We start from the raw sequence: 17,317 nt of genomic DNA, 5'->3' as shown, positions 1-17,317 counted from the left end.
GTCGAAGGTCCGTGACTCGGCGTGCTATTAATATGAGAATTACCTCCTCCTCCACCCCCCGGGTCGTGGAAAATTAGTCACGGGATTGGCTGACGACAAATCGTCTCAAAAACAAAACACTATATAGCATTGTGAATGTTCTCAAGTAATTTTCCCCCCGTTTTTTGTTAATTTCTATCAAGTGCATTGTTGTCAAGTCTATGGTTTTTGCAGTAGAACTACTTTTTTACATTTACAATAAATACTGTGAACGGTTTAAAGGGTATATTTTGCAACTACTTTAAGAGAAAGGCTATGCCAATATATTAAAATTATAGTTATTAAATTTAATAATAATAGATGTTTACAAATAATAAGTTTATCTTTGTTATAAATAAAATTATGTATGTATTATGTATTTTATTTTATAAATTATTTAGTTTTTCGTATACTATGTTGATATCAAGGGATTTTATAATAAAATCAATACAATAAGTCGTGTTGGGCAGAAAAATATCTTGCATAAACTGCTTCTGCATAATTTAAAACATTTCACATATTTAGGCTTATGCCGAAAGAATACTTTCGTATATAAATCTTAAAGTTTTACAGCGATATAAGCTCAAAGTGATGAGAATTATCTGATCCTGTATTCACGTTTGTATAATATATTTAGTTGATAGTATTAGTTGTTTAAAATAAAATAAAAGGCATATTAAATCTATATTTATATATATTTTCTACTTTTATCATTTAAGATTTAATCAACTATTCCATTACTTTCTTTTATTAATCTAGTTTTTCCTGTAAAAACCTACATTTATGTCATTAATCCCAATTTTTAATAGGTTAATTCAATATTTTTGGGGATGTAGTGTGGAATATAACTATTTTTTTATATTATATGCAAAGTAAACTTTAATACGCAGCATGCCTTCAATTATGTGGGATGGTATTTGAGATTCTGTTTATCTATTAGTATTCCACATCATAAATCTACTAGAAGAACTAAACTGAAAATTAACTTAGGTCATGTCATTACTGTATGCATTTCCGTGTAAATTTTGTATAATATTTTTTATAGTTATAATGTGAAAATTATGTAATAAAATTAATTATAATTATAGATTTAATTATAATATTATAATAAAACATTGTAACTCCGAATTTGAGTCATCTTTGGTAAATATCGCCCCATTTTCTTTCTTAAACAAAAGTCCTTGTTATATTACAAATATTATTTACACTACAGAATATATATTATAAAAAAGTAATCAAAATAATCTGCCACTACTTTTTCCCTCATATCTTTATAGCGATATATTGGCGATTTTTTCAAATTTAGTAACAAAAGTAATGTATGTTAAAATGCAATTTTGAATATTCTATGATTAGTTGTCTGTATATACTGAACAAGTCAATGATACTAAATGAAAAGCTATTATTTTATGCAGAGAAATGTCAAATCCATCGAATTTGGCAGTTAGGTTAGATTGTTTAACAGTTGGTTATATCGATACTTTGTATTTTCGCCAATAAATATCGCTGATGAAAATATATGCAGGCACCTAATACTATTTTAATAATGAGGATGCTCTATGAGCAGGAGATTAAATGTTGTATCGATTAAATTTAACCACATTGATGCAATTAGTCATGGAAAAATGACGCAAAAGAGCACATTCCGCCAACACAAGCCGTGGAAGCCAAGCCGCCTATATACATGCTATATGTTAAAGAAAAACTGTTATCTATTTAATCCATGGGTACATTTTGGGACACCGTATATATTTAGTATCAATAATATTAGTAAAAAGAATGTAAAGGATTTCACTTATTTAAAAAATGGAACGGAGAAATAAGAATAATCTCTTTAAACTGACGGTTATCAGTAAAATATGACAGATCGATAATTCATAACAGTCTTAGCCTAGTGGAGACGATTAAATGAATTATCTTTCGTGTACATTTGCCGTCTGGTAATCACCATGGCTATATTCAATATCTCTTCCTATAGAACAAATGATCGTTTAAATGAAACGTCAAATATTATTTAATAATTGTGGTACAATGTAAGCCAGGCTGTTTATATAAGTTCCTGTCTTATCGGTCAATAAAATGTAGTTAAAAGTTTACGAATGTTTGTTGAAAATCTGATATCGAGGACAATTCATTAATCTTAAGTATCTCTATCGTTTGTTCAGATATAAAGGCTGGAAAGGCGTTTTAGCATTTCATTGGCGTGTTTGAGTGGTAGTACGTGAGCAATAGTATTTTGTTGAACATGCAGGCTTGCTGAAATTTTGAGGCGGACAGCATGAGTTCAAAAAAAGTAACAGCAAAAAAGGTAGGTGTTTTTTTAACCACAAAAAAATCACATTTGGATATTAATTTATATAACCTTACTTGGGTTAAACCACGTGACATATTGTTGATTGTCGGTCTATGCTAGCCACAGATTGTTTTAATTTACTCATCTTAATCTTCAGCCTTTATAGAAATATTAATTATATTAAACTTATTTCTATTTTATATAAAGATAAGTTCTACTGAATGTGTTAGCCACAACCAAAAATTGTATTACGACTATTCAATACAGCCCAATAAAGCGAAAATGTATAATTGTTAACATACTGTCATCAAATCAGTTATGATTTCCATATCTACGCAAAAAGTGTTACCGGATCACACCTATATTTTTTAAATGTTAAATGTTAATGAAGGTTAAGAATATTAAAATATCCCAATAAAAATACTTTGTCTAATCCATTTAATTTGCGTGTGGTCTTATATACGCCAGACTAGTATAAAATTTACAATTTAACTAATTATGCCGTTATCGCCCACACAAATCAGGTACAAGCAGCATTTGAACGCGCATGCCATTTGTTTTTGCAAACAATACAATATTACCTGTAAATGCCTTATCTGCTTAACTTTTTAAGTATCTAATTCGGACTAAACAACCGCAAAATTGCACCTAAAACATAAGGCAAATCATTCAAACACATGGGTTTTGTTCGATTATTTTGTGCAATTGTTACATAAACTACACATTGTGTAATTATATAACGTAAAAACTTCAATAATAGTATATCTCAGTTATATATTGGTTTTCAATAATAGTATATTACTGATACATAGTTGGCCTTGAGTGTTTTATTAGGAAAAATGATCGCGTTGTCATGGAAACGTGTTTTAATTTGACACGTGTTTCTGTTATGCATTGTTATTAACGTTTAGGAAAAGGTTAGTTTTGTATTTTATTGTACCCACATTATTTTTTCTGAATTTTTAGAATATTTTTTATGAAACATATATGTACATGGATTTTAGTCACGCCAACTTGGATAATTTAGCAGTCGAACCTACTGCTTAATGGGAACAATTATGAACTTCCCTATCTGAAAATTACACGCCTTTTAATATTAACTAATAGTCCATGTATTTTCGTAATCAAGTCGGAAGCTAGAAAATCTGGGAAATACAGCGTGTGTGGTACGTTTCTAATTATATATTGCAAAATAACTGTCACATCAAGTTTCTGCTTGTATAACGGCCTTCTGTATTCCTTTTCATATTTGCCACAAATACATTTTGCTGCAATTGAGGCCAATTTCTTCTGATCATTTCTTTGGATCTGAGTAGTTCATAGGGAAGCATATCCGCTTAACCACCATAATAATATAATATTCAAACCATATGCATTCATGCCAATTTACCATAGGCAAATAAATAAGTTTCTACACTTGGCCAGAGAGGTCTCCAGCTGATATAGTGTAATGCAGGTCATCTATTCTAAATCCTTCGAAATTAATTCACAGTTCTACTAGAAAATTATAAATAATCCTCAGGATGTTATACCGATGTGATTCTTATTTGTGTTGTATATTATGTTTTATGGTGTTAATGAAGACCCCACGCAAATAGCACGGTTTATATAAGAACGATTTCAAATAAGCAGAATTAATAGCTATTTTTGTGGAATCTTATATATTCGCGTATGAATTCTAACGACTATACCAATTCCGTTTATTTATAAGATTTATTAGATCCGGTAGGGCCGGATTATTTTTGAACAAAAATAATCATGTGATGAGAATCGGACTAGCCATTGTCACTGTAGACTCAGTACTGTACCAAGTTCAATAGATCTTTTGTCATAACATTCCAAAAATGGTATGGTTATTTATCTTTTTGAAATACTTATTTTCAAGTGTTATAACCGGTGCAGGTTTGTTTTTCGTTTTTTTTTTAATTAACAGGATAAAAACAAGGTAAAAATATATATTTTTAAATCAACGCTCATTCATATTTTTTAGCCTAATATCTAGTATGATATAAAACAAAATATTTACATTTATTTCCTATAATTTCTATTATATCCATATTATAGGGAATTCAAATTCATTTTATTTTTCTTATTAGGTCTTAAATATTATTGATTAACTATTGTTGTTTCTATTACTGTGTGAACTACTAATGTTTCAATTTCAAAGTGGTCTATTTCTTTTATTAATTGAAACGTGATTGTTTATTTGATAACATTAGTATTATTCTTCAACCAATTAAACTATATTTCTCTTAACTAGTTTGTTATTACGAATGACACTTAATTTTAAAGCACTATTTAATTAGTAACATATGATTTATTTCAAAAGGAATTAATTCGATGCTGAAAAAGTCATCCACACTCGAGGTAATATTATGAAGAGTTTTCAGGTTATTTCAATGATAGAGACTTATTTTAGTAAATTATTATATATAGTTTTATACACTTTTAAATTATTAATCTACTAAAACAAAACAGAACATGTGCTCCTATCTTTAATGCTTGACACTTGACTCGATACTAACTGCATTCGACAATGAAATTAGTATTATTATTTTAAGAAGAAAGTCTCTAGAAATTAGTGACATTATATTTACACTTTACGATTGAATAGACCTGAAAATGTGTAAATAGGTTATATCATATTAACCAAAATAGGTTAATCTGGAAAAGGATTTTGATTAATGTTTAAAAACATGTTTTTTTTATCACATTCGCGTCTTTTTTTTTCCAAAATCTTATATATACTATTAATAATTATTAAAATAAACAAAGTTGCATTTTGATTTTGCGAAGATATTATATAACCTTAAACACATTTCGATATTTCTTATCGGAATTTATAACATCTGTTTTATTTCTTTCTGAACTACTTCATAGTTATTTAGTTTCATAGTTCAGTTTTAATCTTCATTCAGTTATATGTTTATAAATATCGCCTTGTTGGCATGCATAACAACTAGACAATATTAATATAATAAAAATTAATTTGGTTTTGCTTGCATACAAAAGATTAATCACAATATAGGTATATATATTTTGAAGTCATGTGTACTTAAAAAACAGCCCTGATAAAAGACAAAAAAATTAATGTGAAAATATATATCATTTCATTTTCAACGTTTTAACTAAAGTCATATAAAATAAATTATTTTCGTTTGCTCTATTTAAGCTAAATTTTAATGATATTTTCAGAATAGTGCAGCGAATTCTAATTTTTTATTCATCAAATTAAAATTTGAAATTCCCCAGTAATTTGAACCGTTGTCGTAAATTTATGCAGGTTTTGTCTAGTCATCCTGTGTCAAATCATAGAATTAACAGGTAACTGGAGGTTTAAAATTTTGATAGATGGTTTAATATCCGAAATATTTTCAACCAATCGTCGCTGTCAACATTAATCTATCGCAAAAATGGTATTGATATTGTAACTAAGCCGACGGATCATTATATAACTAGTAATTTTGTATTAATCTTAAGTATGTTGTTATCTCTACATTTGCGAGATAACGAATATGGCAGTTTGGCTAAGTGATTTTTAAAAGGGCTCCTCGTGCATACTCTTCCTAATTTTGCTTCATTATTTAATCTTATATAGATGCAATGTTAAGTAGGGTGAGTTGATTCTAATTTTCCGACTAATAGATTTTTAATTTGCTTAAAGTAACCCGATTGATTAGTAATACTTTTATTATTTTAATAACTTAGTTTAGGAAAAATTGTAATTTGTAAATTGATTTTAAATGAGGTATCTTTTCGTGTTAGTTTTAATCTATTAAGGGTTTATATAAGTTTCCTATTTGAATAGTTCATACCAATAAATTATTTCCCTTCTACTTAAAAAATGCGTTGCCGGCTAACCCTTTTCACCCATTTAATATAAAACTTGTTTAAATTTCCTAACAGATAACCCAAAGGGATAATAAATAGAAAATATCATTTATTGAAACCATTATTAAAAATAGCAACGAGATTATAGATTACAGTTGCTATATTGATCAGTTTTCCTTCGCGACACTGCCTTTTGTGCAATGTATCATACCACTGCGTTGAATGATTCGGTTGAGTTTTAAGCATATCCACCCAAACACATAACATCTTCATTTATAGAAGGCATATTCATTTATCTCATTAGATAAATAAAAGTATTTTAATAAAGCTCCTAATATCTTATGTAATGTTCCTTGGCAAGACAATTTCCCTTCCCCTTCAGCAAATGATCAGTACACTCTTTTTGGAAACAGTTAAACTTTTATACATTTGAAGTTTTGTTTTTTAAAGCCCCTAAAACCTAGATGTGATTTATTATTAATTTAGAGACACGTATATTTTGGCATACTTTAAACTGTCAATGAAAAAATGCAAATATATATAAACCCTTAAGGGATATCGTGGAAACATATCGATTATTATAAACTAATTTTAAAGGATTTTCAACAGACGGAGTTCATTTCAATTTCATGTAAAAGCCTCACTGACAGGCTTTACTTTTCAGTATGTGCCATTTCATCGAAGTGTGAATAAAAAATATTTTCAGTGCGTTGAATATGTCTGAATTTGTACCGAGTAAATATCATTTGCGGGAAGTTTTTTATTTGCTTTTTACTTCAATTTGAAGAAAAAGGCGGCTGAAGGTCATCGGATGTTGTGTAAAGCTGACCAAATCAACTATACTCCATCGATTTCAACATGTTTATACTGGTTTCGGCGCTTTAAAAGTGGTGATTAAGACACCGAACACAAACAGCTTTCTGGACAGCTTAAAAAATATTTGAAGTCGAGGATCTGAAGGTATTACTCGATAAAACCAGCAAGACTTTCTATCGACTATGATTGATGGTTTGGCGAGCACTGCGCGAAAAAACGGCCGGAATATGACACAACAATGTTATTCTTCAGCATTACAACGTTCGACCACATGTTGCAAAACCGATGAGAACATACTTAGAAACATTAAAGTGGGAAGTGCTACCCCATCCGCCGTATTCTTCAGACTTTGCTAACTTCTGATTACTACTTGTTCCGACTTATGAGTAACCTGTCTGAGTAGCGCTTCACTTCTAATAAAAATATCAATGAGTCAATTCGCGGATAGTCTCGGTAGTAGCAGCTATCGATAGACAATACTCTGAACAAAAAACATTATACCGATTTTTCAATGGAGTTTTAAATTAATAAAAATCCTTCAAAACTAATTTATAATCCTAATAATTCTTTTTCTTTTTCGTCGTTGGAATAATATGTTTTGTAATATGTTGCATTTGTATAAATAAATTGTAAAAGTATAAGTTAAATTCCTCTAAGTTAAGTTAAAATAGTGACAGGTTGCAAATGACAAAACATATATATTGGTTAATATGAACTCCTCGGGTGAGCTAAATATAATTAATAATAATAGTTAAAAATTATGATAGAAAAGATATAGTTACAATAACTATATACGAATAAAATAACTGTTACGTATTAGTAACAATAATAATAACGTATAAGAAAATGTATCATTACAATAATTATACACAAATTAAAAAATTTTTATATCAACCAATGATATTCTGCTATGTAAGTAAGTCTATCAAGAAATGCATCAATTTGTAAAGAACAATAAAATATTTAATCCAGTATGCTAACAAGTTGTCAGCATACTTGAAAATTTTAAAAAGAGATAAACAACTCAATTAAAATAAATTTAAAAAATTGTTTGCAAATGACAAAAAGTTGCATTGAATTATTTACCGAAAATTTACATCAAAACCTAATTGTACCGTTGCATAAGATCAGAATGCTATTAAAAAATGAAAGTAGTTTCTTCGTCCTTTTTATAAGTAGTTTATTGGCACGCCTAAATAGTGAAACGTTGGCATCGATTTTTGAGGTCTGATTTATGGCGCCACATCAACTACCAGGCCGATTTTCGTAAACAGAATCAGATCATTTTTAATTCCATTTTTCCTCCACTCCACTTTCCTTACATATTATATTTCTGTTCGTGTTTTAATAAACAGGGTTTTTATTGAGTAATTCAATAAAAGGTCGTAGCACTTTTCTAGAACCTTCAGATAAATGTTATTGATCATGGCCATTTTTGTATTTTCTTAAGAACTTTCATCATATTTCCCTCTCCTTTTATTATTTTAAATACAATGTTACATTAATTACCTCATTAGCTGTTAACACATAGTAAAATATAAAAGTATTAAGTATTTATTAAAATAGTACATTTCTCTGATTATTTTTTCCATTGTAGTTCGTACAGTATTCTACTCAATAACATGTATTGTCATACTATATTTAGATATTTTTTTACAGTGACAAGAATACATCGATCTTTTATTTAGGAAATTGATATAAATCAATTTAAGCTTGACAAACGTTGCTCATTTGACCATTTGAATATTTATTGTGTTAGTACTAGCACTAAAAAGGAAAAGTTTTGAATTATTTGATATAACCAAATATATGTTTTTGCAACCCAATAGTAGGAAAATACAAATAAAAGAATTAGATTAACAATCAAAATAAAATAATCACAAATATTTCAAGAATAAAGTAATTATAATATAGTTAATTTATAAAGCACGACAAAGAATATCTGGTATAATCTAATAATTAAATCAATAAAACATTTTTATTTGCGGATGACAATATTCTCAAGTAAACAGAACCATTTTAAAATTCAGCATTTAACAATATAATATGCAGTAAGTATTCTGCGACCAAAAAATGTACTTCTTCTAACATTTACTGCAATTTTTCCATAATTAGGGATTTCCATAATGTCCTCTTTTATTGTAATAAGATCCTTGTTCGTCCGAACTGAGGGCGCAGAAAAGGGGTTTATTTACTGCAAAGAGAAATTAAAAAATAGGACTAAAAATTATTTATATTACAAGGGGAAATTAAAAAAATTAATTTTAATAACATATTTTATTTAAATAAGTTACTAGTTAACTAGTTAACATAAAACATTTTCAAAATATATAAAAACACAACATATATAATTTGACAACTGATAACTTATTTTCTAATTGTACATGTTATTGTCTTAATTATTAAATATTATGTTAAGTAAAAAAACTATAATTTAAAAATGTAATTTGTCTAAAATATACTTAAAAATACAATATTTGATACAATATTTACTAAAAATTGTAATTACATGTAACAATTTTGATTACGAAACTTCCTTTTTTTTACATAATTTTATAGATACTTAATTGGATACTATCCATATTATATTTTTGCCCTCTGAAATCCTATTTATTTTTTTCACCCGCCAGAACAAGCAACATATAATTATTATAATTCTTATTACATTGCCTTTGCTCAGGATATTGTTTAAAAAAGATCAAGATCAATTAATTTTTTTAAAAAAGATCACCATTAGCTGATTAATATTTAAATGAGAATTTTTGTTAAATTTGTTTTTGTAGATTATGTTACCAATAACTAAAAAGTCTAGAGATAGCTTCGCGCACAAACGAATTAAAATAGGTTCCTAATACTCTTAAATAACATTTAGATAATATAACATAATATTGTAATTTTATGACACTGTTTCAAAAGCACTTGTGGAGAAACATGAATTATAATTTTCGGTTTTCAAGCCTTTCAGTTTACTTCCCTTGAAAAAAATATTATTTGTACTACTTATAATTTTTGAAGATTCTAATCGGGGCTGAGCCAGTGCTGATTCTCCAATATTTAATTTGTAGCCATATTTTCCTTTTTGATTATCGATGTAGATTTTAATGAAAGGCTTACTATTAAAATTACAATTAGGAATTGCATCCTGGTTAAACAATTTTGGAAAATCATTTTTTTAGCCTGAAATGCAAAGAATAAACCTAATTTTGTTCGAAAACTTCATGTAGGAGATCATAAGAGGTTTCCAGAAGTTTATCGTTGTTTACTTTTAAAAGCCATTTCTGCGCTAGAGCAGAAAACAAAAAATTGTTATTATGTTTTTGCAGTTAAACAAATAATATTTATCTTTATGCTACAAAAATAGAAAAAAAAAACAAATATAACCTGCCACAAAGACGTCACGAAATTTCAAATCGAAAGGAAGAAAAGAAATCTGACATTTTTTTACCTCCGGCCCTGTAGTGATTCGGACGTGTAAAACATGGTTACGGATGTACCCATTTAAATTCCTATTCTATATTTTTATGTTTTATGGCACATACTAATAAAAATACGTTAATCATAGAGGCTTGTCAATTTAACACAAGTCAATTAGTTTATGTTGAGTTTTATAGTCTGGAGAAATATCTAAATGGCCATTGCTATAATACTAATTGTCTTATTCTATCAACTTAAGTGTATTTTCTTCTTTCAATGTTTATTTTTATTTTAAAGAAAATAATATATTTTTATTTTAACGTGTTTGAAAATCCCATATTTTGACTACTACATGTTCTCGCATAACTAGTTGAAGACATCAATTTAAATTCAAATATCTTGGTTATTATAATCGATATATGTTGATTCTGTTGTTCTTATTGGACACGATATTTAATATAATTCAATTTGATAAATTATTATTAAATCCAGTTCTTGATGTCGTTATTACTACATTACTTTTTCATAATCTCTAGTAATATTACTAAGACTAAAACCAACACATGATAGCTATTTTATTAAACACCGAAACCAGTACTAACGATATAAAAAAACACTATCCAAGAAGTTTTCGGTTATATGGATGGTTCTAATATATAATAAGAACCCACATTCTACATAGCACAAACAGTAAATTAAATTATGTTAGCTAATGAAATTATGCGACCGGCGTACATTGAATCTTAATTAAAGAATATGATTAAATAAAACATCTTTATTTAAAGATCTTTTATTATAACAAAAAGTGGTTCATCTATCATTTAGGTAACTAAAATGTAACATTGCATAATGCCGTTAGAATAGTTAATTTTTTAAATTATTATTTTATAAGGTGCTTGCTTTTATTTTAATCAGCAATATTTATTGGCGAAAATACGAAGTATCAACTATTAATTGAATAACTTGTATATTGTAGTATTGTAGTATTATTAATCGATGCCAAAAAATGGCCTGAACGACCAAAAAATCTCGAAAACTTTCAAACGGTTTAATAATTGACGAATCAACGGTTTCCAGAGCGATTTACATGCGATGGGAACGATAAAAAAGGAGAAAAATGGCTTCCATACGAATTGTTGCTGACGACTACGACTGCTGATAAAAAATACTGCGACAATCCCAAGTACAAAAGGTCAGGGGTTAATTCAATGAGCCAACCATATAGACACCGAAAATGTTCATACCTCTATAATATTGTTGTGCATGTGGTGGGATTAAGAACATGTAGATATATTACGAAACCAAATTATACTGTTACTGTAGATATCTACTGACGTTAGTTAAACAAATTGAATAATAATTTATTGCAACAGTAACCATCACTAATTAGCAACAGATTCAAAGTCAACCTTTTGAATGACAACACTCGGCTGTTCGTTGCATTGTTACAAATCGGATCCCACACTCAGCGTACTTATATGACATAACATCTTCTGATTACCGCTTGTTCAGATCAGTACAGTATGACTTGGCTGTCAGAAGGTTTTCGAAATGCTGAAGAAGTGCAAAAATGAATTCATGACTGGGTCGTTGCCAAACCAATATCGTTCTATTTTGTTATTCAACCAAATTATTATATTTTGATTAATATATGTTGCACTAATTTTTTTTCAGTAAATGCCTTTTAAAAATGAAAAAATGCAAGTATCTAATAAATAGAATTGGTTTCTATTCTAATTCAAAACTAAACTTTGGAAGTGTTTTTTTTATCGTAAAACCTTTAGAAAATTTTTTTCACATTGCCATTACCGTATGAAAGTGGTTAGTTCATTTTTAAGCATTATTTTAAATGTAATAATTTATTTGTAATCTAATCGTAACTAAAATAAAGAAGTTTTTTTTATCATAGCACTTTTCTAGGACCTTGAGATAATTTTTATTGGTCATGGCTATTCCCCCCTGCAGATTTTATCCTTAAGGTAGAATAGGTTTTCGAGTGTTTTTTTCTCTTGTTTTTGTGATCGTCTACTTGAGTAGTTCAATCTTGAATCTATTAGAAATCTTTGTCTTATCAGTAATCAGAGGGATACAAAGTACTCTGATAACATCGATTAATCGGGTGGTTTGTTGATGAAATATTGAATGTTAACAGTCAGGCAAATGTGAAAAAACCGTTATAATTTTAAGCGTAACTTTCACGCATAATCTATATGCAACGAGCTCAAACCGGTATGTAATTAAGCCTGGTTTAATATGTATTTCTTCGTCCGCAAATCGGACATTTCAATCGACTTGGACTACTGGAGGATTGTTGTTTTACTGGAAGACACATCAATAATTTCGAATGTTAAGTAATCTGAAAAGGTTAAACGGAAAAATGTGGGTTTTATTTTACATAATTCATAATGAATTTAATGGCAATCATATTTTCTGAAAGTCTTGATGCTATAGACGTTATTCTCTTAGATGTTATGTTTGTTAACTTATTATTGTTTCAGACGTTTCGCTTATATGTTTTAATAAGATTAACTTAGAAATAGTATATTTTAATGAATCATTTATAACTAGGCTTTATCTCTGTTACGTTATTTAGTCAACGCTGCCTAGAAAAACCGTACTCGACATTGTTTTTTTCCCTTAAAATTGCAGGCGCAAAACACAGTGTTGTTTTATTAAGTGTAGAAATCTTCTATTCAATAGTAAATAACCTATTTAACAAATTTACACTCTGAATATGTGGTCCGCGAATATTGGACTAAGTAAAAATCTTCTACTCTCAAAATTAGTCACCACCCTTATTTTTTCGTTTATTGGCTTTTATTCACCTCTTTCATTGCCGTTTTCATGCACGTCTTCAGCTACAATGGTATTTTATTGAGCTGTTTTTGAAGGTTATTTATTGGTAATACTGAATCCTTAGTGAGATGCTAAGACTGTAGTCAACGTATGTTGCCAAAACAGTGATTCTTGTAATGGAAGAATCAGCTATATAAGATAGGTACAATATTGAATCTAACACATTGTCTTGTAAAACTCTTGGATATATTGAATGTACTTCAATGTTTTCATCGTTTTGTATTATAATGGACCGTGTATATGTAAGATTAGTCATTGAAAATATGTAAGAGGGAGAAGACTGTAAACATTTTTACAGTAAAAGTCCTCTCCTTTTAAGTCAAAGAAATTGTGTGTACATGTAAGAAAAAATTCAGTTACTGAAAATATGTTTGAAGGAGAAGGCTTAATTTTTTATACAGTACTGAGTTTACAAAAAAGTCTACAGTATACGGTATAACTTACCCTATGTAGCAATGAGTACTTATCATATTTCAACGTTCTGTCCTTTTGATTCAAATGAACATTTCTGTTGGAAACTTGTTTTGATAAACATATTCCATCTGCAAACATCTGTGAGTAGTTGTTTTGGCATGCCCATATAACAAAGGGGTTCGAAGATGAGCTTCCAACTTTTTTTTATTGCGTATTCAAATTCAGTCAGAATTTGAGGAAAAATAGGGGCCATCAAAGTTAATTCACATTTCTTAGATATTTAACATTTTGTAAACTTTTTGGCAGCATAATTCCGCACCCTCTAAAATTAATATTTATGTTAAACTCAAATATTCAGGTACTTAACAAGACTAAAATATTTAATTTATTCCTTTATTACATATTATATTAAGTTCAACCCAAAAAAATAGATATACCTATCATTAATTAATTTAGAAAAGATATTTGACCTAATAAAACAAGTGAGGCATTTTTAAAGTAATAAAAATGTAATAATAATTGAAGAAACATACAGAACAAATGTGAATGCTATTAGTACAGATAATATAAAAGCAAAAACCATTAAAATCCAAGCAGGACTAAGACATGGAAGGAAGTTTAAACCAAACTTTGTTTATAATATTAATGTATAAAAATATGAGAATAATAGAAATGTCGGTATGAGCTTTTGCGGATAAGGTAATAATAACTGATCAACACAATTTATTTTACGGTAGTAATTTATCTATCTTACGACAACAATTACTTATGGCCATCTTATTTCAATTTTAATAAATTAATTATTAAGCCTTATTAACGATACCACTTCCCTTCTTATTTCTTTTAACATTTCATATATTTGATCTCATGTTTAAACATTTCAAAAAAATTTTTTACTTGAAAAGAAATGCATTTGTACTGAAATATCGAATATATAATAGTACTATATAATAAATTATATAATATAATTGAATAATATTGAATCATTAAAGGAACTTATCATTATTTTTGTTTCCCTCATATTTTCTTCACAAACCTTAATAGTATTATCACTTTTATACTGATCAAACCAATATCATAAATTTTCGCAATGTGCTATAAAAAAAGTAAGTATTATTGCTGATATTCAAACCTTTGCCCTAAGTCATATATTTTTATTGTATTTGTCCGCTAATAGACTCAAAATAACAGAACGGAACTTTTTTTTTGGGAATAAACATATAATTTTCACTATCGTTCTTATTGTATCTAATGATTGCAAAAGCTGAATGATCTATTTACCGGCGATAAAAATGGAGTATACCTTTTAATATTTATATTTTTATTAAAGAGATATTGTGATATTTTTTAATTACTAATTTTTTGTTACAAATTAATTTTTTCTATTGTTTGGTTCGAAGTATAACATATTACTATGAATCGGCGAGTTTTACAATAATAGTGAACATTAACCAGCATTACATCAACATCACTGGTACTGAGGCAAATTAATGTAAGATGTGATGCTATCTAGTTCTCATAAAACAACGAAAGTACTTCATAGATGACTTCGAATATACAATATGCGGATTGAAAATTTAAAATTCGTTTTAATCTCGGATCGGGGTTTTCCTTCTCATTTTATCCCAGTTAAAAAGAGACAGAATGCTATCTAATGCGCCGGAATATGTATCCGAATCAGTCTGTAAAATTCAAATTGTGTTGGTACTGTTGTCAAATGTAACAAAATTCTTCAAAACATTAGTGATAATAATTAGAGGTTATAAACCGACAAACATAAACCAAAATTCTAAATTAATGCGGCAGCATTACAACATACTGGTGACATATTTTGATGACGCGCATTGACGCTCCCTCTATGTGAGCACTCAAAATATTATCTTATTGCCTTATGTAGTTATATTTTCCGCTATTTTTTAAAATATCAGAGCATTATTTTCTAGCAATTGGATTTCAGGTTAATTAATAAATATTCTAGACATACAGACAGACGAAATTGTAAACCACTCTGCTAATGACTAATATTTTGTTACGACCGAATTATCGCATCGCACTGATTAGTAGTATGAAAGCATTGTATCACACAATGAGCATTCACATAGGAACATAATTGGCCAAGCTAAAAAAATTTGAAATTGAAATGAATCCGAACGGAATGCGAGATAGGTTTGGTCACACGACTAGCACGTGAAGGAACCCCGTTCCACAATTTAGTTTAATTGGTGTTAGTCCAGTCGGATGACGATCGAAATTAGGTGGATAATAATTTTTCTAGTGTGCTTTGATCATATGTTCTGTAGTTATACCGGATACAATTTCTAGGTTAAGGGAAATTTTTATCTCAAATTTTCACATTATTTTGAAACATAAACGGCAAAAATTGGAAGAAGAAAATATGGTCACTGATATTGTTAAAGTAAGCATTTTGTTTAATCACTTCTTTTCCACTAGGTGGCATTAGATTGGCAAAAAAATCCATAATTTGAAGATTATAACTAAATTGTTTATGTTTTCATTCAATTTCATTTGTTAACAATTTAACCGAGCTACACCGATTTATGTTGAAAAATAAAGATTCGTATTTCTAAGAAAGGTCATTACGTTAAATACGCCTATCCGCATATCAATGTTTTTTCTTAATATTTATTTTCAGTTGTTAATCGAATTAAAAGTTAATTGTAAAACTTCTATCGCATAAACGAACAATATTATATATTATATATACATAGTAGGTTTAATTTACAATATTACATACAATCTCTGTAATTTAATTATATTAACATATTAATATTTAAATAGTTATGTTCTACGATTTTAGGACCACAATAGTATCAACGATTATTCTCTACTTGTATTTATATAGCTCCATCTGTTAATGTATTTTTTAAGTTGACGAATTTTGACATTGGCAACATTACCATTTCTAAATTAAGACATGGAAAAATATGTTATAAGGAGTAAAATGTTTTACTCGTGAAAAACTTCTCTTACTCTGGATTTATTGAACAATATCTATGAAACATATCCAAAATAAGCGCTTCCTAAAACGATTTTTTCGATTACAGCTCATTTTTATTTTGAAAATTAGACAAACTCGCAGTTATTGGTTGAATTGAAATTAAAATGCTACAAGATAGTGTCGTATTCTGAAAAGTAACTGAGGTGAATTTTGGAATTGTGACACGAAAATGATAGCGTAATTGTACCTTTGTTATTATTCCAGGATCATGTTACAATTACAAAGCCTGTATTTAGATTTGGACTAACATTAGTTCCAACAGGATGGCGCAACGTGCAGTACCAGTCACAAACCTATTTATCTTTTATGCATTAAGTTTGGTAACCGAGCAACGTTCATTGGTTAACGTACAGATGCGAGCTGACACTGTTGAACTATTTTCGTTATTTATGTTATATTAAAGACGACTCCAATAATTATAACTTTTTACACTTTTTGTTAAGGGCTTCATCTTATATTTTCATCCTCATCTCATTTAAAGTTATTTATTACTAGTTACGTATTTTTATTACTGGTACTTATTAACCTTCTCTCTGATAAATCCAATAATATAAGGGGTTAGTATTATTTCTAATATATTTAATTTTACAATAGTTGTAGGTATACTATATGCAGAGGATAGAAAAAATAATTTGAAGACTATGCAATGTAGTACA

The 17,317-nt window shown here is 28.4% G+C and overlaps 1 protein-coding gene across 7 annotated transcripts in view; it reads left to right on the top strand.

The window, feature by feature from the left end:
• Nucleotides 1-17,317, top strand: part of LOC143191118 (monocarboxylate transporter 14) — a 33,045-nt gene that overhangs the window by 4,042 nt on the left and 11,686 nt on the right. Inside the window, exon 1 of one of the 7 annotated variants that reach the window (XM_076395902.1) lies at nucleotides 2,170-2,326. The exons of 5 other annotated variants lie outside the window; for them this stretch is intronic. In XM_076395902.1, the coding sequence (XP_076252017.1) occupies nucleotides 2,297-2,326 (30 nt within the window). In that variant the 5' untranslated portion in view covers nucleotides 2,170-2,296. Of the gene's footprint in view, nucleotides 1-2,169; nucleotides 2,327-5,899; nucleotides 5,927-17,317 lie in introns of those variants that run through there. One more of the 7 variants, XM_076395903.1, reaches the window with a different exon arrangement.

This window comes from Rhynchophorus ferrugineus, unplaced genomic scaffold (assembly GCF_030347505.1).
Source record: "Rhynchophorus ferrugineus isolate W39M unplaced genomic scaffold, kcgeb_rfMv2 rfM2, whole genome shotgun sequence".
Classification (NCBI taxonomy): domain Eukaryota; kingdom Metazoa; phylum Arthropoda; class Insecta; order Coleoptera; family Curculionidae; genus Rhynchophorus; species Rhynchophorus ferrugineus.
The sequence above is the reverse complement of the archived record's forward strand: the minus strand, read 5'-3'. Positions and strand labels throughout refer to the sequence as shown.